The sequence below is a fragment of the Muscardinus avellanarius genome (assembly GCF_963383645.1).
Source record: "Muscardinus avellanarius genome assembly, chromosome: 2".
NCBI lineage: Eukaryota > Metazoa > Chordata > Mammalia > Rodentia > Gliridae > Muscardinus > Muscardinus avellanarius.
The window spans coordinates 57,855,460-57,878,034 of NC_137787.1; the positions used below are offsets into that span (position 1 = coordinate 57,855,460).

Genomic DNA, 22,575 nt, shown 5'->3' on the forward strand with positions numbered 1-22,575 from the left:
ACTCAAAAAAAAAGCAGGAAAAAAGGCCACTGAACATAGAGTCATCTAATGGCCTGTATACTACTTTAAAATCACAACGCTTTTAGAAGCAGTTTATCTAAATACATACTAATGTATATAATTTATATCCCTTTTAACAAGGAAGAAAGCCTATTCTTACACATTTTATTTTAGTAAATACCAAACATTAACTCTTTAACAAATTCCCATATAAACTCGTAAGAGAAATTTAAAATAAAATAGGCCACACCATTCTAAGCTCATAGGTAACAAGAACAGTCAGTATTCTTTGTTTTGTATTCACCAGCAGGCCTGAATATACAAACAAAATCAAATAAATAAAGAAAACTATTAATACTTAATAAAGACTAGATAGAGTATCCATGAATATAAAAAATACAATATATTATAATGATGTGTTTGAATGCAAAAAACACATATTTATTAAACATATGATTAACTTAAAAACACCAAGCTGATTTGTTGTAAAGTGCTGCTCATCCAAAACCTTGGACAAAACTATTACCCCAAAGTGAATTAAAGAAAAATTACAAGGCAAACACTGACAACAGTATGAACACACAATTCAAAAAAATGCTATTTTGCTTTTTAAATAATGCCATTCTTAAGTGATACAGAACAGTCACTTTGACAGAATTTTTTCTGTATAAATATTCATAAATTAAAAATGTCTCTAGATATTCTAAAGAGCTGCCAACAATACCTTATAACAGCAGCTTAATGTATATTTTAGGAAAAAAGCACTAAAATCCTCTTCCATTGAAAGTTGTTTTATTTCTCTGGTGTGAGCAAGGTCACTACCACATTAGCCTGTTTTGTAGAACAATATAAGTGAAAATGTATGCACATCTTAAATTTGGTGGGTCACAAAAGTTAGAATGCAATCATCTTCTGATACAAGAAAATAAATAAGTAATAATTAAATACTTTAAACCCAACATTTGGTATAAACAAATCAGTAGTGTCAACTTCACATATGAAGGACAGCATGAACTGGTCTTTTTATATGCTCAGTATGTCATGTTATTTGGACTAAAGATATCTAGAATGTCACGCATTTCCTTTTTTTCTTAAAGGAATACAATACAATCACCATCAAGCTGCTATTGTAACTCATTTTAAGCTGGGGTAAAGTGACCTTTTGGTCCATGGCACAAGTTACATATATCACACTTCTGTCAAATTGAAACCTAAGATTTCATGTTTATAAACTACAATACATACTGACCAAGATGTCAGTCCCTCACAGTTTTTTAGAAAAATATCTACATTTGTCCCTATGGATGTCAAAATGTTACACCATCATTTGTTAAAAAAAAAAAAAGATGCACATTCATACTATGAAGTTATTAGGAAAATACTCTTGCAAATAAACTATATAAAGATAAAATACACTTCAAAAGTATGTAGGTTGTTTTTTTTGTTTTACAATATTCTATAAAGTGCAGAGAAGTACTAAGGGAAAAACTACTCCCTATAACAAGTTTAATTACAGCAGCTTTTGCATAGCAATACTTAGAGGAAGTTGGACACGTGAGTTTCCTCAGCAAGAGAAGGATGAAAGAGGATCTTCCAATTCAGATTGTTTTTTGGCTGTGAGTCTGTTTTCTTCAGGAATGGTTGCTGATGCCAAATCTCCATTAAGTGTGTTTCTTGAACAGTGAACAGGTCCTATTAAGGAATTGATTGAAAGGTTAAGCATCTTATCAATATCAATTCCAAAGCTCTGTGAAAAAAACATTTTATGGTTTTTGTTTAGGGACATAAACTTCCTAAAGTTTTTGTTAAAAGTTTTGTTTAGGGACATTAGCTTCCTGATAACATTTTGTTTGTTTAATAAAGAAAAGTAACTTTTTATTACTGACTCCTATGGAGAAATTTCAGCATTCATGAGGTAAATTATGAAACTATCTAAAAATACAGATTTTTGTGTATTGCTACAATCATGATTGGCATGTAATGTGCAGCCAAATTATATTACTAAATTAAATTTAAGCTTTCTTAGCTTTTTTTTTTTTTAGTCTGTTTTCATGCTGTCAGTATCTTCCTTGTTTGTTTCTAGGCAAAGAAACCAAGACCCAAAAAACATGCTGTACCCCAAATCACACAACTGGCAACAGAGCAGACTAAACTCAGGTCTTTTCCTTCATTAAGTTTATAAGAAAAGGTGACAAAGTATCTAATACTGAAAGTTCCCATCTTTCCAATGGTATCCAACACAGCTGCACTTGGTTGGTCCTGTATCATACCAGGTATAATTTTATACATATTATTTGAATTTACCAAGACCATTTATTACTTTTCTCATTTAAAAAAAAAACCTTTAAAAACAGTAACAGTGTACCTTTAAGAATGTTTATAGATAAAGACTGCCAATTCTAAGACTGCCAATTCAATGTATATACTTTATAAGGAAGTGCTCTGTCAACTAAATGAAACACTAACTTTAGCATGAACAGAAAAATCTAACAGTGAAGCTTCTGACCTTGTCAATTTAGAGACATTCTGGAGAAATTAGATTTTTGTATTTAAGTATATATGTGTTTCTGTATCAGACTAATTTTGTTATAGTCCTAATGACTAAATTGGAGAATGCTAAATATAAGGCATTTACACCTATAGCTTATAAAATTGTTTTAAAAAAATTCATGACCAGGTGCCTACAAAGGAGCACAGGAAAGTGGTTAGCATTTCAAAAAATAATTTATCATGAATGAGTCTCTTTAAAAAGAAAAGAGTAGCATCTAGAGAAAAGCACAAAGCAGCATGTGGGCCTCATTGGGAGCTCTTGATTAAGAGAATCCTGTAAGCCAGGTGTGTGGTACACCCCTGTCATCCCGGTACTCTGAAGACTGAAACAAGAGGATGGCAGGCTGAAGCCAACCTCAGCAACTTAAGACTCTCAGCAACTTAGCGAGACCCATTTTCAAAGATTAAAATAGGGCTGGGGTATAGCTCGGACATAGGATGCCCCTGGGTTCAATCCCAGTATGCCTCTCACACACATAAGTCCTGTATAAGATATAAATAAAAAGAGGAATCCAAATCTCTATTACCTGCTTTAGGCAATACCTTTTCCACATACCCAATCTCCTCAATTTCTTCTCCTTTTACCTTTTTTTTCTAGGCTTTGCTCAATTAGCCAGGAAAGTTTTTACTTCCCTCCTCTCCCTAATCTGACTCCTTTCCTTTCTTCGTATTTCTACCCATTGTTCCAACTTAAATTCAGAATGGTAGTGAACATAGAGTAATGTTTTGTATCCATAAATAGGTCACTAGTTCTACTTAAAAAATGATCATTAAGTCAGGCATGGTGGTGCATGCTTGTAATCCCCACACATGGGAGGCAGAGACAGGAGGATCGCGCAGGTTCGAAGCCAGCTGTGCTGGCTTAAGAGACTCTGTTTCAAAAATATAAAATAGGTCTGGGAGTGTAGCCCAGAGATAGAAGGGGGGAAAAAAACGCATTAAAAAATGTTAGCACCTTCTAAATATATGAAAATGGTCAGCAGTCGCACTTAGATCATCATCTTCTACACAAACTCTACATCTTCCCCCAACAAAACCTGTTAACTTTCTGGTTAAGTAAAACAACTCTGTCTTAATGTTCTCAAACTCAATACTAGGAATGTAGCAACACTTTTTTGTCCCATTTCAACCATTAAGTTGGGTTCTTCTCTAGGCTTACTAAAGAATCTAACCACCACTGAAAGTATCAGTATCATTTCCTAAGAGCAATAAAATTGGTGTTCCTTAGCCGGGCGTGGTGGCGCACGCTTGTAATCCCCGCGCTTGGGAGGCTGAGACAGGAGGATGGCACAGGTTCGAAGCCAGCCTCAGCTACTTAGTGAGGCTCTCAGCAACTTAGTGAGACCCTGTTTCCAAATAAAATATAAAATAGGTCTGGGAGTATAGTCCAGAGGTAGAAAGCCTCTGGGTTCCACCCCCAGTATCACCAAAAAAAAAAAAAAATTAGTGTTCCAAACAACTGATTTACAAATGAACTCCTGAAACACAATCTGTTCCTTAGCTGGCAACTGTATGTAATATCTAAACCACATGCTTCATGGAAAATAGTAAAAATGAAAAAGTAAAAGTGTATTCATGACAATTTAATAATAAAACCACATATGTGACCACCTATGTGTTCACTATTGTCAAATTGGTAATTCTAATATACTTTCAAAGATTTCTCTTCAGAGACAATAATAATCTTAGCACAATCACAAAACCTTTCCTAAAATCATAGTATGAAACATCTTCAATAGGGGAGAAAAAGAAAGAATAAATGCTACTATAATTGATACTACAAGACAAAATTATTATCCTTAGCCATTTCAAGGTATATTTGCCTTTATTTTACCCCCAAACAATTCATGTTTTCTTCTAAAATGTTTTTAATGCAAATATAGTGGGAGTAAAAAGATTATGTTTTTTTATATATGTGGCATTCACAAAGCAATCCTCAGCACTTTTTACATTAGTAACAGAGCTACTAGAGAGGATACATGAGTACCTGTTGATTGTATGGCATTTACTTAGCTCTAAGTTAAGAAATTAATCCAAGCAAAGTACAGAGCTCCATGTCAGTATCCAACGAGGCAAGAAATTACCAAGTCACACAACAATACTGCTTTTGTTTAAAAAAAAAAAAAAAGGGGCGGGGGGCAAAGAAAAAGACAAAACCCATCTAACTTACTATCTGGATCTTCGAGGGGAATATCATTACCAGAGTCTGTATCTGAGTAAGTTCTTCTGCGTCGCTGGGATCTGTGAAGCATAGACACTGGTTCTTTTATAGAGTAGCTACTTCTGCAAATCAAATAAAAAGCATTAAACTGTAAAGTATTAAACAAAGCAAAATACCCATGACTTAATTGGAATTTTACATGACTTCCTTTAAAGTGAAAGAACTATTTTTATGCCCAAATTCCAACATTAGCAACATTCTACTCAGTCAACCTGAATGAGTAAGCAATCTATTTAAAGTCCAGCCAGTGCCCTATAGAAAATGACCTCTGAGCTGAACTAAATGGAAAAGGAGAACAATGAGGAAATGACTTCTAGAGCAGAGGGAGGGTCTAGTGACATGTCAGATGGTTTACAAACATTTGAAAACTAAAAGTTATGAGTTACGCAAAGGCAAGTATCTGATCAAAAACAATAGAATGAAGATGATGGGCAAAAATTTAGAGAAGATGCCAGAGGAAGACTTACTGCCAGCAGCAAGAGAGAAGATAAAGATGACAAAAGAAAAGGTTATTTTACCTCTCTGAACTGCAAGAACCAGGGTGGCTGACAGAACGTTTCATCTAGAAAAAAGAAAACAGTATAATCCATATGTCAAGAATAATGTAGATCTGATTTATTATTATTACCATAAGTTTCATAAATTTATTTGAAGAAAAATATGCCTGGCAAAAATCCCTTATCTTCAAAGATTTAAGTAACATCATTAGCACAATGTCAAGCTTTCTCCCTAACTGTAAACTTCCTTCATACCAAAACCATGCTACATTCTTTTCTCAATACTAAAAGCCACTTTACATACATACAAGCACACATAGAAGTGCATACAAAAAATATATAAAAACAAATCGGGCATGGTGGCACACACTTGTAATCCCAACATTCGGGAGGCTGAGACCGGAGGATGGTGGTTCGCGGACAGCCTCAGCTACTTAGTGAGGCCCTCTGCAACTCGGTGAGACCCGGTTTCAAAATAAAGAATAAAAATTAGGGCAGAGAGTGTAGCCCGGAGGTTAATGCCCCTGGGTTCCATCCCCAGACCTGCAAAAAAAAAAAAAAATATATATATATATGTATGTATGTATGTATGTATGTATGTATGTGTATATATATATATATATATATATATACACACACACACACACACACACACACACACACACACACACACACACAAAAGTTACACTTTTGTGATAAGAAGAAATATCTACCAAGCTAGAAAATACTTTAATAAACGTCTGTTTAAGGGCAGGAGCCCAGTAGTAGCAAAGCTTCTCTTTACCAACTACTCTATCAAAAAATAAAGGCAGTCTAGCTGGGCGTGGTGGCACATGCTTGTAATCCCAGTGCTTGGGAAACTGAGACAGGAGAATCTCACAGGTTCGAAGCCAGTCTCAGCTACTCAGGCTGTCAGCAACTTAGTGAAATCCTGTTTCCAAAGTATAAAAAATAGGTCTGAGAGTATAGCCCAGAGGTAGAAAAGCCCCTGGGTTCCACCCCCAGTACCACCCCCCCCAACTATACATGTTAACAATTTATAGCAGTTTTACAATTGTTCTAAAAAGCAGTATTGTCAAACCGCATTCAACTAACCCCCACAGAACTATGAGAGGCATTCAAAAATAAGCAAAAGGGTACAACTGTCAAATAAATTTCAGAAACACTGCACACTACCTCCCCATCTCAGAGATTCATAATACACTTCAGTATCAAAAAGGCTCTGAGAAGTCCTAGCAGACTTCCTATCAGACTGGGACAGAAAAACCAATTCATTAAGTCAACTAAAACTTCCCAAACCAAATTGATCATAAAATTAATTTTTATAGCTTATATGTGTCAGAGGACATTATTAGTCCACCATATGCCAATTAGAAAATAATGATCTAAATAAATTTAGGCTATAATCTTTTCTAATCTCACATTACTAAATTTGCTGGGCTAGATAAGAGAACCTAGAAATAAAGTTGATCCTTGTCTTCTAATAACTAAGTCTTCAAATAATTGCTAAAACAATAACCATGTGGCATTCTTTTTCCTACAAATGGGCTCCTAAAAACACTGATGAAGCTGGGTGTGGTGGCGGACGCTTGTAATCCCACTACTTGGGAGGCTAAGACAGGAGAATCTAGGATCAAGGCCAGCCTCAGCTACCCGTGAGGCACTCCGCAACTTCCTAAGACCCTGTTTTAAAATAAAGTAAAGCCCGGAGTGGTGGCGCAGGCTTGTAATTCCCGCGCTTGGGAGGCAGAGACAGGGGATCGTGCAGGTTCAAAGCCAGCCGCGCTGGCTTAAGAGACCCTGTCTCCAAATAAAAAGGTGTAAAAATGGCCTGGGAGTGTAGCCCGGAGGTAGAAGGGTTTCCAGGAACCTCAGTACCACCAAAAAAAAGAAAGAAGGAAAGAAGAAAAGGAAAGGAAAGGAAAGGAAAGGAAAGGAAGGAAGGATGGAAAGAAAAAAAGAAAGAAAGAAAGAAAGAAAGAAAGAAAGAAAGAACGAATGAACAATCGGGGTGTGGGTATAGCTTGGAGGTAGAACGGCCCTGAGTTCAATCCCCAGTACCACAAAAAAAAAACTCACAAAAAAATTAGTCTTATCAAACGTTATCTCACCTACAAGTTTCCACAGTCTGACAGAGCAAGTTTATTACCCTGAAAAGAACAAGGAATCTACTACACCGCCCCCCAGCAGAAAGAGTTCTCGTTGTTCAGAGCAATCAGGCAGTGAGAACCTAGCATCAAGCACTGAGCATCAAGTAAGGCAGATCCTTTGCAATGATCCTCTGATAGAGAATATACTTCCTTTAACAGATGAAGAAACTGAGGGCCAGAGAGATTAAGTAATTTTTCTACTTGAAGGTTTAATCCAAATGCTGACTACAGAATACTGTTCCCACTGTAACAGTTTCAAGTCCCTTCCCATTTTTTTTTAAGATTTGCTTAATTGTAACTCAGTGTAAGTAAAACATTACCCCCACTGTAAAGTTTTTATAAAACAGAAGTGTGTTCTCAGCCATTCCCGTGTCCCAGCACATACAGTGCATTATAATGTTTTCCTGACAATGGAAGTAAATGACTGCAACAGCCTCAACAGCAGACTGCACACAGTCCCTGGGAGGGGAAGGACATTAAGACATCTGCACACATGCTGAGCTCCTTAGAGAAGAAAATCCCATACTGAACACAAGTGCAAACAAAACCCTGAACCTTTTACTGTTTCCTCCCCAATGCCTGTTTCCTCCCTAGACACAGTATCAGTAAAGAAAACACAAAATGTTCCAACCATTTGAACAGGAGAAGGCGACACAGGAGAAACTAAAGGATCCGGATGGGGCAATTGAAACATCTCAGGTTTAAACTTGGCATTCGCTATCTTCACACACTCCTCGAGCGTTGTGATGAATGTATTACACGTGGCACTAAGCAGAGAAGAGGCTTCGTTCATATTCTGTAAAATCACACACACAAAGACTTGAACAGACATACACAGCTATGTGGAATCATACACATCCTTATAATCAAGTTATGAAACATTTTCTCCAGTGGACACATGACTAGGCTATGTTTAAATAACCTAAGAATTTATTTAAAATATACTGAGAAAATTAAAGCAATGCATGAATATGAAATGTCTGTTCCTTAGGTAAATAATATATGAAATTAGATTCCAAGGAAAAACAAATTGTGCATTTAAACCAAATATCAAACTGAAAAATTATGTAGAAAAATTCACCTCAAGCTGGGCATAGTGGCAAATGCTTGTAATCCCAGTAATTGGGAGGATGAGACAGAGGATCAAAGGTTTGTAGCCAGCCTCAGCAACTTAATGAGATCCTCTACAACTTAATGATACCCTTTTTCAATATTAAAAATAAAGTAGGGCTGGGGGAGGGGGTGTAGCTCAGAGGTAGAATGTCCCTGGGTCCAATCTCCTGTACCACACACACACACACAAAAATTCACTTTAGAGAAATCTCATCTAAACTGTAATTTTCTAATTCTCTATCAGAATTCATAGCAGTTGTACACCCCCAGAGTTAGTACCAGCATAATTCATGCCTATCCTATACCTTTGCTCCTACTTCCTCCTTGATAGAATAAAAACTCCAATTTTTTTCAGCAGAGTAAAGTGCCCTGACTTAGAGGGATGAAGAGACTGAACCTAAACCAGACCACTCTTGGCAATGCTATTAGCCCTTTATCAATTGTTTTTTTCCTTCTATTTCTTTTGCACTAGACAAAAAAGAAAAAAAAGAAAAGAAAGACACTATCTGGAGAATTTCTAGGATTTTTTTCCCCCTGATTAAAAACCAAAGATGGAGCCGGGCATGGTGGTGCACACTTATCATCCCAGCATTCTGGAGGCTGAGACAGGAGGATCGCGGTTCGCGGCCAGCCTCAGCTACTTAGTGAGGCCCTTTGCAATTCAGTGAGACCCTGTTTCAAAATAAAGAATAAAAAATAGGGCTGGGGGTGTAGCTCGGAGGTAGAATGCCCCTGAGTTCCATCCCAGTATTGCAAAAAAAAAAAAAAAAAAAGCCAAAGATGGTAAGTTGAGAAGGTCTCTCTAGCATGGCCATCCCACTGCTTCTTGCCTCTGTTGGCCTAGGTACTCACTCACCTTGAAGCCTGGAGCATGAGGAGAAAACCCAGCAAACCACAGCAGAAGAGCCTGGGTCCTGGCCCATGCTGAGCTCTGGAGCAGTATGAGAGCACCTCTCCCAGAGAGCTCTTAGGGAACACTGCAGTGCCCCCAAATCAAGCTCAGCCTTCCTCACATAAGGAAGGTCTTTTCTAACAGGAAAAGACCAAAGGAGAGAAGATTTCTTCTCTCACTCCTGCCACATTAGGGAAAAGAAGACTCGGAACCATGCTGATTTCCACCCAAAGAACAGAGGGTTCACTGGCCCTCTTCCCAGAAAAGATGAGCCAATTTCTTAGCCAGATCCCACTAATCTGGATTTTGAATCCTAGATTACTGTTCTCAAAAGAACATTTTAAAAGTTTTTAACAAGATTAAGTTATCAACTCTCAGTAGTGAAGTTGGGACCTTATTATCAAATAACAGAAAAGCAGCTGTGCAATGCATTCATGCAGTCACCTAAAAGACAAGTCTAGAATGCTCCCTCCCTGCCCTAACCCCAAACTATCAGAATGGCTACAAAGATAGGCTGCAATTCCCCAGAGCAATGCTTGACTCTGGCCATAGACACATAACCTAGAAGGTACTACCAATTCCCAGAGAGTTGGAAAGAACTCGTCATGAAATGCTTCTCTGTCACCCCATGGAATCACTGAGGACACTCCAGTACTGTGCAAAGCACAACCAGACACAAAGGGACCCTCTTTGTTATACCTCTATGCTGGGAGATGAATGATTTTCTTCATGATGAACAAATTCCTGGATTGTATGAACCTGCTGCATTAGGAGGTCACAGTAGAGGCGAAGTTCAGACATTTTGGTTTTCAGAGATTCACTGGTTTCACTTATTTCTGCAAAGAACATATATAAGCATCAATTAGACTATTTTCATAGTCCTTGGATAATACAACAAAATATAATCATTTTAAGTGAGGCAATAAATACAATCACTTACATCTTAAGAGATGTACAATCATGAAAATAGGATCATAAAAGCTCTTAAGAAATCTTTTCTATAGATATTGGGAAAAAATTGACAGTCATACTTTTGCCATGAAGTTTATATACATTAATATCCAGAGACAAAAGGACAAAGGTGATGCGTCAGTGGATGTTTTATATAAGGTATTTCTACCCAATTATTCATCCTCTTTTACTTGAAAAGTATATTTCCCCTTTTGTTATTTAGGGTTTTTTGTTTGTTTTGTTTTTTGGTCTAGCATACAGCTCTGAGGCTTGGTTTTTCCCTTAATAATATAAAAGCTGAAAATCTCTGAATGTTCTTATACATATAGTAATCTTTACCAAGCATAGTGGTATGCATTTATTTATTTATTTGCAGGTCTGAGGATGGAACCCAGGGGAATTCTACCTCTGAGCTACACCCCCTGCCCTACTTTTTATTATTCTTTATTTTGAAACAGGGTCTCACTAAGTTAAAGAGTGCCTCACTAAGTAGCTGAGGCTGTCCGCGAATTGCAATCCTCCAGTCTCAGCCTCCCGAATGCTGGGAATACAAGCATGTACCACCACGCCCCGGCAGTGGCATGCATTTATAATCCGAGTACTTGGAAGGCTAAGAGAGGAGGATCTCAGGTTTGAGACCAGCCTCTGCAACTTAGTGAGACCCTCAACAATTTAGAGAGACCTTGCTTCAAAATAAAAAATAAAAGGGCTGAGGATATAGCTCAAAGGTAGAATACCGCTGGGTTAAATCCCCAGTAGTAACATACACATACACACACACACACACACACACACACACACACACACACACACACACATTTTCTCTCTCTCTCTCTCTCTCTCTCTCTCTTATATATTGCAAATATAATAAAATCTTAGACATTGTGAATGCTTTTCCATTTGTTAGCTCCCTTTCAAGTTTCTTTATTGTTTAGTTTGGCATATGATGCTTAATTTTTATGTAGTTAAGAATTTTGGCCAGGCATGGTGGCACTTGCTTGTAATCCCAGTACTTGGGAGGCTGAGACAGGAGGATCACAGGCTCATGGCTGGCCTCAGCTACTTAGTGAGGCCCTCTGCAACTTAGTGAGACCTTGTTTCAAAATAAAGAATAAAAAAATAGGGCTTGGGGTGTAGTTCAGAGGTAGAAATGCCTCTGGGTTCAATCCCCAATACTGCAAAAATAATTAATTAATTAATTAATTAAGGCCGGGCGTGGTGGCACACACGCTTGTAATCCCTGTGCTTGGGAGGCGGAGACAGGAGGATCGCGCAGGTTCAAAGCTAGCCGCGCTGGCTTAAGAGACCCTGTTTCAAAAAATATAAAATAGGTCTGGGAGTGTAGCCCAGCGGTAGAAGGGCTTCCAGGAAACCTAGTACCACAAAAAATAAAATTAAATAAAGAAGTAAATAAATATAAATAAAAAATAAGACTTTTGTATATACACATTGATTTTCTTCTAATCCTTTCACAGCTTCATTATACTGTTTTCAGAATTTTTAATAAGAGCTTATTTTCTTTTTCCTAATAACTACAAGCAAACTAAGTATCTAGTCATCATCTCCACCACTCACAGGCCAGTACCTTTTGCACTAGAAGTAAAAGCTACATGGCCAGGCATGCAGGCACACACCTATAATCCCAGTACTTGCAAGGCTGAGACAGGAGAATCACAGTTTCAAGATCAGCCTCAACAACTTAGCAAGACTCTCAACAACCTAGCAAGATCCACTTTCAAAATATAAAGTTTGAAAAGAGTTGGCAAGTAGCTTGAAGGCAGAATGCCTCTGGATTTAATTCCTAGTACCACAAAAACAAAAACAAAAAAAGTAAAAGCTTCAGAGGAAGGAAGAATATATACACACAGTAGATTCTGGTGCTTCTCCTTATTCCCTGAACCAGGCCAGTGTTGCCACATTTTGTTGAGTCACAAAGCCACTTCTGCCAGAATGTACCAAAGCACTATTATCTAGACATCTGAGCTAACCTAAATCAATTTTTGCTCCAATGTAAGTTCTTCCCTCCTTTTTAAAAAATTATAATGAAATGTACATAAAACTTATCACTTTAACTTTAAAGTACAAAGTTCAGTGGTAGTAAGTACATTCAAATGTTGTATAATAATTACCATCATCCAGAGCTTTTCTACCTTTCTCAATAGAAATTGTGGACTCATTAAAGACTAACCCCATTCCCTCCTCCTTATGGGCCCAGGTACTACCATTGTACTTTTTGTCTCCATAAATCTCTCTTTTGTAAATAAAACAAGTGTAATCATACAACATTTCTCTTTTTGTGATGAGTCTATTTTACTTAGCATCTCTTTAAGGTTCATCAATGTTGTAGCATATATCAGAAGTTTGTTCTTTTTAAAACTAAGATTTCATTTTGTACGTATACCTCATTTGTTTACCCATTTATCTATGGTTATGTGGGTTGTTTCTGCCCTTTAGCTACTGTGGATATCCAATCCTTATCTTCCCTTAGTCACACAGTATCCATGATATTTTTCATATTTGAATACTTCTATATTCCATCTTCAGCTTCTACTTTTCAACACTCATAATTTAGTTGCTTTCACTAACTTAATATTCTTTTTTTTTTTTTTTTTTTTTTTGGTGGTACTGGAAGTGGAACTCAGAGGCTTTCTACCTCCAGACTACATTCCCAGACCTATTTTATATTTTATTTGGAAACAGGGTCTCACTAAGTTGCTGAGAGCCTCACTGAGTAGCTAAAGCTGGCTTCGAACCTGTATGATCCTCCTGTCTCCGCCTCCCAAGTGCAGAAATTACAAGCGTGCGCCACCACGCCCAGCTTCTTAATATTCTTTTTTAAAATGTGAAAGTAAGTTAGACATGGTGGCACATGCTTGTAATCCCAGCATTTGGTAGGCTGAGAAAGGAGGATCACGGTTCGCGGACAACCTCAGCTGCTTAGTGAGGCCTATTGCAACTCAGTGAGACTCTATTTCAAAATAAAGAATATAAGCCAGGCATGGTGGCGCATGCTTGTAATCCCCGCGCTTGGGAGGTAGAGACAGGAGGATTGCGCTGGCTTAGGAGACCCTGTTTCCAAATAAAAAAATATAAAAAAAAAAGGTCTGGGAGTGTAGCCCAGAGGTAGAAGAGCTTCCAGGAACCCCAGTACCACCACCACCAAAAAAAAAGAACAAAATAAAGAATATAAAATAGGGCTGGGAGTATATCTTGGAGGTAGAATGACCCTGGGTTTCATACCCAGTACTACAAAAATAAAAAATAAAATATGTAAAAGTAATACATATATGTACTCAATAAAAAATTTTAGGAAAGAAAAATCAAATGACTGCTATATTACTACCAAGGTATACTCTGCCACTCATATTATAATCAACATAGTTGAATTAGTACCATAATCATTTGCTTTACTTTTGTCTTATTTAACTTTTTTTGAGTTGACAATACATGTGCGTCACAAAGTCAAAAAGGTACCAAAGATATACAAGTGAAAAATGAATCTCATTCTTATAAATTCTTCTTCCAAAAAGTAACAACCAATTCTTACCTTTCCTAAGTAAGCCAATGAATACTACTATAGATAGATAATTTAAGTCCTGTTTTTTATCAGTTACCATTTACCCTTGGACATTTTCTCACATCATTAAAATTTATTATAAACATTTTACTGGCCACATAAAATACCCACAGATGGAAACATTCATTTATTGAACCATCCTTTAAATGTGTTCCTTTACATTTTTCACCAATTTTTTTATACCATGATCTATGCATGTAAATCTTTTTCTGTATAACTGACTATTCCCTTGGGATTAATTACTAAAAGTGGACAGGGCAATTTATATATGTTTTTAAAAAATACTCTTAGCACAAGGAGAAAATTCTAGTTACCTTTTTCCTTTTTAGTCCTAGTATCAGTCAAACATGCTTTGGAACTCCCCAAAGCAACCAGCCACCTCTGTCTTTCAGCTGCATTTACTGCCTTCATGTAGAAATGCTGCTCTCCTGGAATAATTAATTCCATTCTTGTATTGTCTGCTGAATGGACTATGATAAACAAAGGACAAATATAGTTATGAACTTAAGCAATCTTAGGAGCATTAAATCCTCACTCTTACACAGTATGAAATTCTTCATACACCTAACACAACAAACCACAACTCAATACAGGCACTGCCACTTGTAGTGGCCACTCAGTAGCACCCTAAAATTCACCATTCTCACAAAGGCCCAAGGTAACAATGGTGCCAAGAGATGACAGCACATGAAAAAGAAAATTGGAATGAATTAACTGCTGAGAAATGAGACTTTCCCCTAACTCCACCTATATACTACTTTAAATGCATATACAATGAACTCACACATATCACCCATTTTTCACTGAAAGACCCCTACTAGTATTCAATCTGAAATGAAGGTGAGGAACCAGATATGTAGCTCAGAGGCAGGATGCCCCAGGGTTCAATCCCCAGAATCAAAAGAAAAAGAAAGAATTACCAGGAAATCACGTGAAAGTAGCAATCCCAGCCTGGGAAATATAACACAATTCATTAGCTACTGCTTTGGTTTCTCTAAATAAGAAAATGTTTCTCTAAGTAAGAAAATGCACAGAACAGTAAGATGACTCTGGATTATCTGACAGCTATGAGCAAGAGTTCACCCATGTCAAAATAACTACTCTTCAGCAAGGAAAAGTATTCAAGCTACAGAGGAGAAATGAGAAAGGCCTGGAAGGAACATTCACTCCCCTGATGTTCCAATTTTTCTTTCCATTCTCTTTGGAATTCAATACTTTTCATTGCCATCTAATTTCATAGTGCCTACCTCTGCCCCACACATGCCAACCAAACATACAAATGAATCAATGATCCATGAAAGCTTAGTAAGAATTAGAGCATGACCTGCTTTATGTCTCCCCTTCTAAAAAAAAAGAAACCATCTCCATCATCCAGAAAAGTTTATCTCCAACTGAACAGAGAAACAGACCTTAGGAATTCAACTTTATACTTTATGAAAACCCAACAAAACTAGACCCATCAACTTTAGAGCTCAGTTTCCAATCTTTACAGTCCCTGTCTGAGAATAAAATACTATGCATGGGAATGCAATATAGATACTAAAATGGCACCCACAAGAAACATATCTGTCATATTCAAATTGGAAAACTAACAAAAGTATTTTGAACTTCAAATCCAGGTATATTTATAAAGAATTATCAAACTCTGTGTTTAATGATGCTAAATGTCACTCCTGGTTGCTAAGAAAATAATTATTAGAAAATCCCTGCATGGTTAGAAATGTTGTTGCCTCACTTGGAGAATATTTTATCATCAAACCTCAACTTCCTCTAATTTCCTATTTTCACTTACCTTTAATTTCACAAACTGCCATCTTTATACTTCCTTTGCTACCCTTGCAAACATCATCCTGTGAATCGTAGTAAGACAGGATTCCATTATCTAAAACAAACCACCGAGGCTGCCAACCTACAATGATCATAAATAATAAAAGGTTAATTCAAAATTATTTTCATCACATTGAAAACAATGATTTCAAAGCTTGCCATACACATTCTTTCTTGGCTCTCAAGGAACATTCTGACAATGAAATTTTTAATGGCCAATACTTGCCCAAAGTGTCCTTGGCAAGGAAATCTCTAGATCAGCATAGAGTAATATTTTATTCTAGCTCACAACCTTCTCATTAACAACCCAAAAACCCAACCTCAGTGACGACCCTCCTTTAGGTACAACATAATTGCCCATTTCCTAAAAGAGAACAGAGTTGGGTTATGAGGTACAGACTGAGTATCCCTTATTTAATATGGATCAGAAGTGTCTGGGATTTCAGATTTTGTAATGCTTACATATAAAAAATGAGGTATCTTGTTAAGGGGCCCAAGTTAAACATAGAATTTGCTCTTCTTTTAAGTATACTTTGAACACACAGCCTGGAGATAATTTTTTTCTTTGTTGCAAGGGGGTGGGGGGGACAACTGGGTATGAACCCAAAGGAATTCTACCTGAGCTACAGCCCCATCCCTATTTTATTTTACTTTGGAAACAGAGTCTCCCTAAGCTACTGAGGCTAGCTATGAATCCTCCTATCTCAGCCTCCCAAATACTGGGATTAGAAGCATGTGCTACCACCCCCAGCTACCTGAAAGTAATTTTATACAATATTTTTGGTTCTGGCTGTGACCCATCACATGAAGTAAGCTGTGGAATTTTCCACTGTGGCATCAAGTTGGCACTCAAAGTTTTGGACTTTGGAACAGTTCAGATTTCAGATTACAGATTCTCTACCTACAATGGAAAAAACAGAATGGGGTTTTTAGCCCCATTCTACTATCATTCTTGTTGGATAACCTGGGGCAAATCTTTTAATTTCAATAAACCTCTAAAATATCCAAGTCTCCAAAACAACTGGGTTGAACAAGATGATCTCTCTGGTGCAACCTAGACCTCTAATTCTACAATGTGATCCTTCCCTTGCTAAGAAAACTCTCCTGCACACAATATGTTAAATTAATTCCCATCTTTTACATGGATGATATATACACTGGGGTAAGAATGCAGATTCTTGAGGTCTCTCTTTCTCTTCTCTGCTTCTCTACAGCTCAGGCAGAAATACTAGAAAATCCAATCACTGATTTAATTGATATTTACTAAGCAACTACAGCACATAAATGTCACAGAGTTGACTCTAAAGTAAAGCTGGCAACTAGGATGATGGCTTTCCTTGCTGTCCAATTTCCATTCCTCCTGAAAGCCAAGCCCCATGTACCTTGGGATCTTATCAAGCATGCTACTGATTTACAACAGTTCACTCATGGTGACCATGCTGGAGGCAGTATGACTGTTCTTGTTCTTTCTGTAACTATTAAGCCACAATTCACAAGTTGTCTCAACTAAAATGTACCTCCTTTTAAACTCTGCATCTTATGCCGGGCGTGGTGGCGCACGCTTGTAATCCTCGCGCTTGGGAGGCGGAGACAGGAGGATCGCGCAGGTTCGAAGCCAGCGGCGCGCGCTGGCTTAGGAGACCCTGTTTCCAAATAAAAATGTAAAAATAGGTCTGGGAGTGTAGCCCGGAGGTAGAAGGGCTTCCAGGAACCCCAGTACCACCAAAAAAATAAATAAAATAAACTCTGCATCTTTAAATCCTGCACAATTTGGGCATAAACTACTATATGATTAATAAATTCAGTTTTTCCAAAGTCATACAATAACATTGGACAGATTAGCAAATTACCTAAATCTTGATAAAGACTCAGAACTTTCCTCCCCAAATGCCTTGCCCTGTAAACACTGTGTGTGTGTGTTTGTGAGTACGCGCACGTGTGCGCATGTGTATGTGTGTAAGAGAGATAAACAGACACTACTGGGGATTGAACTTGGGAACATTCTATCTCTAAGCTTAAAATTTTAACTTTTTTTCTGTTTTAAAACAGGGTCTGGCTAGGTTGCTGAGAGTCTCCCTAAGTTGCTGTGGCTGGCCTTGAGCCTGAGATCCTCCTGTCTCAGCCTCCCAAGTACTGGGATTACAGGCAGACATGCATCTCTGGAACATTTTTTTAAATGACAGTGCTGAGTCATCATAAAAGCATAAATTTTTGTGTAAGAAGATAGGGAATACTATACTATAATTCAAAAAGAAAGATATCCATAGTAAATTAAATAAACCAAGCAAGCTTCAGACAACCTGGGCATTTTTATGAACATCCTATTCCCTAATGAGGCCTGCCAAGTTAGAAGGTAAGTTCTCTCCATACATGGGCTTTATCTTGATCATCACTACTTTCCCAGCAATTAGAATAGTGCCTGGCATATAAATGCACTAATAAAATGTATCTCTCAATTGACCTAAAAAAATGAACGAACACCAAAAATGTGAGATACTGCCGCAATACATGAGAGTATAGCCATGACTGTATTGGCCATGTGTAGAAATAATGAATTATCTTTCCAATTATTAATTCACCCTGGCACACAAATTACAAGCAGGGTGTGATGAGAATATACTCCTCTACATATATTCAATGAACATATAGGACAAAGTCTGATTTTAGAAAGCTGGATTACTGCAATCAATCTAATATCTCTTTAAAACAAATATTGAAGCTGGGGTTTGGTGACTCAGGAGGCACAGGTATGAGGATCCCAAGATCACAGCCCTATTTATAACAGCCCTATTCTCAAAATAAAATAAAAAGGGCTGGTAATGTAGCTCAGTGGTAGACCATTTACCTCCATGCTGAAGGCCCTGGTTCAATCCCCAGTACTGCAAAAAAAAAATTTAAAAAGGAAATACACACACACACACACACACACACACACACACTGAGCAAAATGATTCATTTACAATTTGTAGTAACATGAAAGCTAACTATAGCTGAATGTATTGATTTGATCAAATCTATTATCTCTATGCACCTTTTAAGAAATATTTAATGTGAACAATCTCTTGAGTCATATATTTATACAAGAGGATTGTATCTGTGAAAAAGACTCATGGATTATTCTTTTTTTTAATTCCTCTTTTTAAAAAATTCTTTTGATTTCAAACTACCAAATATTACTAAAACCCTTATTCTATAAAAGATTCTCAAATACATTGGTTAATATACTGGAGAGTTCTTATAAAAGAGTATGAACAGCCACTCATCCTTCTGACTCAAGGTGGTCTAAAATTAATAATAAGAATATGGCACACAGCCAAACTTAAATTTTAAAAGTTGAATTGTTCCCAATTAAAGATTTCATTTTAACAAGCTCTATTCTGTTACTAGAAGTTAGCTAAAATGCTCTGCAAAGATTAACATCTAAAGCACATGTGGTTAACAGCTCAACCAAGTGGTACTCAGTACCACAGATGAAGAACCACCAACAAGACCACATTCACCCCAAGTAAAATTTCACCTTAAATTATGACTCATCTCAGCAACTGAAAATTGCTCTGGGCTAGTAAATGGCTCTTCTAATAAAAATAATAATAATAAAACAAATAAATAATAAATAAATGGCTCCTCTAAAATGGCACTTATAAATATTTGTAATAATAGAATCATTTGCATCTCAAAACACAGAAGCTACTGTCTTATGGTTAATGCCTCAACCAAACAGTATAACTGTGCTTCTCACAATCATCTCAATGAAAATGATTAATGAAAAATATTTGCTTTGAGGCTGGGGAGGGGTGTAAATCAGTGATAGTGGGCTTACCGAGCATGCACAAGTCTGGGTTTAGTCCCTAGCATCACCAAAAAAAAAGAAAAGAAAAAGCTTATTTTGCCTTACTTTTCAATGTTTCCTGTTCAAGTATGTATTTATAGAAAGAAATTGTTTCGTTTCAGTTTGAGTAAAACATCAGTGTTACCATAACTATTAAGGCTTTTGCTAATCTACCCACCTTTAGCAATCTAATTTAACAAAAATCACAAACTACAGCTCTGCACTTATATGACTTAAAGTGTTTATATTCAGATTTCATACAAAGTCAGGTGTACACAAGTTGAATGTACCAAACAATTAGTAAGGATTTCAATACTTTTGGTAGAGTACATGGGCAGCAAGTCAATATTTGCCTTATGCCTGATGGTGAAATCTATCTACTATCTGCACTTATTTTAAATCCCATTCCCCTTTGTCTAATTTGTTAAGATAATAGAATTCAGGGTTCAGATAATTTTTATTCAGGAAAAACTGTTGATCACCCTGGAAAAAACTGTTCCTTACCAGACTGAGATCCTGAGAGAATAAGACACTTTAAGTGTTGGTTGGTAGCAAACTGCACTTCCATCAATTAGACTGCACTTCTATGGTGTATGGGGGGCAGGATACCAGAGAGTGAACCCAGGAGAATTCTATTTCAGAGCTACACCCCCATCCTTATTTCATTTTAGTTTATTTTGAAACATGCTCTTACTAAGTTGCAGTGGGCCTCACTAAGTTGCTGAGGCTGGTGGTGAACCCATGATACTCCAGTCTCAGCCTCCCAAGTACAGGATTACAGGTGTGCACCACCACTCCCAGTTTCACTTCCATTCATATTTAAAGTGTTCTTCAAATGCCAGGCAGGCCGCCGGGGTCTTAGAAAGGGCCCCTTCCCCTCAAGGTCTCCGTTCTACTGAAGCTCCTAATTCTCCAGGGCTCTTCCTTCAAACCCACCTCCAGTGAGAACTGACTTGCCAGCAGCTCCCGTTTCCGTGTACTGCACTTCCTTCCACTGCTTCTCACTTTTCCTCCCCAAAAGTGAGGCCATTTCACCGAAAACCAATCCCTAAAATAATGTTACCAGTGCACAGATTCCAAAACCATGTTTGCTAAGCTCAACCTCAACAAGTGAACATTTAAAATAAAAATTTTAAAAACTCTGTTAAGGAAACTAAAAGAAATATAGGAAGCCTGTCTTAAAGTTAAATCTCGAGCAGGACACAGTAACTCACACCTGTAATCTCAGTACTTCGGAAGCTGAGACAAGAGAATCGCAGGTTCGAGGCCAGCTACGGGCATTTAGCGAGACCCTGTTTCAAAATAAAAAGGACTGGGGATGTAGCTCAGGGGTAAAATGCACCTGAGTTCAATTTCGAGTATCAAAAAAATAAATAAATCTTCATCCTAAAGGGTCCAATCCAGTCCAATAACCCCCCCCAAAAAAAAAAACCTCAATTGTTAACAAAATACTATTAAGCGTGAATGAGGACAGAGACTGCAACGCGGTCAGGGTGATGGGGAATTCCTCAGGGGGCTACACCCGAGGACGGGAACTCTGAACCCACACGATGTAGTGGTCGGGTGCACTTTCCATCCTGGGGAGGGTGCGCAGCCTCGAACTCGCCCCTCAGAGGCCGGAAGGGCTCGGCCAGAGGCGCAGCGGGAGCGAGCCCGGGTCGCGCTGGGGAGCGGCCAGGGAGGGCGCGGGGCCGGCCCGTCCTCCCCTCGGGGCCCGCGGTACCTGTGAGATAGTTGGTCCACTTGTACAGAACCCCCTCCATGCTTCAGGGCCCGGCCGCGCGCATCCTCCCGGCCCGGCGCCGGCGCGGAGGGCTGCGCGGCCTCAGAGGCCGGGCCGGCGGGCGCCGCGGGCGGCGGGCGAGCGCATGTCGGGCGGCTGGGCGGCGACCTGGCGGCGGCCCGAACGCGCCGCGCCGCGCTCCCCTCGCACTTCCGCGCCCGGCGCTGCGGCCTCCGCGCCCGCCCGCCCGCCTTCCTTCCCCCGGGCTCCCGGTTTGTTTTCATTGACCCCGACGTCGCTTTCACTTCCTGGATGAAAGGGGCCGGCCCGTCCCGAGAAACCCCTCCCCGGCGGCGGGGCTGGCGGAGCGGGCGCGGCCTAGCGTCCCGCCATCGCGCCCACGCCGGCCTCGCGGCCTCCGCAGCCCCGCCGGCCGCCCGGGGCTCCCGCGTCTCCGCTCCCCCGGCTGCGCGGTCCCCGCGGCGCGCGGCCCCGGTGCGCCCGGCTAACTGGTCCGGGCAGGCGTAGGGCTCGCGGCAGGGGCGGCCCGCCAGGAAGCTCAGCCCCCGGCGGCGGTCGGGTTTGGTTTCTTTAAGAAAATTAAAGGCTTCCAGTTTTCTTTCTGGTTTTGTTCCTGTCCTTTGGTACCGGGGTTTGCATCCAGGGGCGTTTTACCTCCAAGCTACACCACCCCCCAGCCCAGTTTTATTTACTTTGAAACAAGGCCTAAGTTTGGGAGGGTGTTGCTAAATTGCTGAGACTGGTGGTGAAACTGCCATCCTTGGGTCTCAGCCTCCCAAGTACTAAGATTGCAGGCATGCGCCGCCACGCCCAGCCAAGCTTTCAAATTCTGTGTGTTTTTTGGTATTTTCACACTCCGGGGGTCTGAAAATTTATCTTTTAGGAAGGCAATGTGCAGCCGGATGATGGTCCTCCGACAAGGAATTGCCACCAGGTGAATAAACGTCAATGCGCTTGGAGACCCACAATTGTAATTAGAATACAAAACATGGAACTTAAACTTTGGAATTTTACTGGAGAAGTAGTTTGTATGGGTATAGTGCCAAGGATAGGACCCTGGCCTCATGCTTGACAGGCAGTTTTACTTGGATGTGATAGTCACTTTACATAATTGGTACTCATTTTCAGATTTACAGCATTTTGCAAATTAAGCAATCACCAAGTTTAGTTTCCATCGAGGTAAACTCACACCTGTCTTCTCAGATTCAAATCCAGGCCTTTCTT

At 38.9% G+C, this 22,575-nt stretch overlaps 1 protein-coding gene across 1 annotated transcript; it reads right to left on the bottom strand.

Annotated features, from left to right (window-relative positions):
- Positions 1–1,564: 1,564 nt before the first annotated feature.
- PLEKHA3 (pleckstrin homology domain containing A3) lies at positions 1,565–21,370 on the bottom strand (the record flags this gene model as incomplete). Its single annotated transcript, XM_080689374.1, has 8 exons — positions 1,565–1,692; positions 4,721–4,833; positions 5,290–5,333; positions 8,050–8,214; positions 10,123–10,259; positions 14,266–14,421; positions 15,744–15,860; positions 21,331–21,370. 8 exons carry the CDS (start codon positions 21,368–21,370, stop codon positions 1,565–1,567), a joined length of 900 nt encoding a protein of 299 aa, XP_080545500.1.
- Between the last annotated feature and the right edge of the window lie 1,205 nt (positions 21,371–22,575).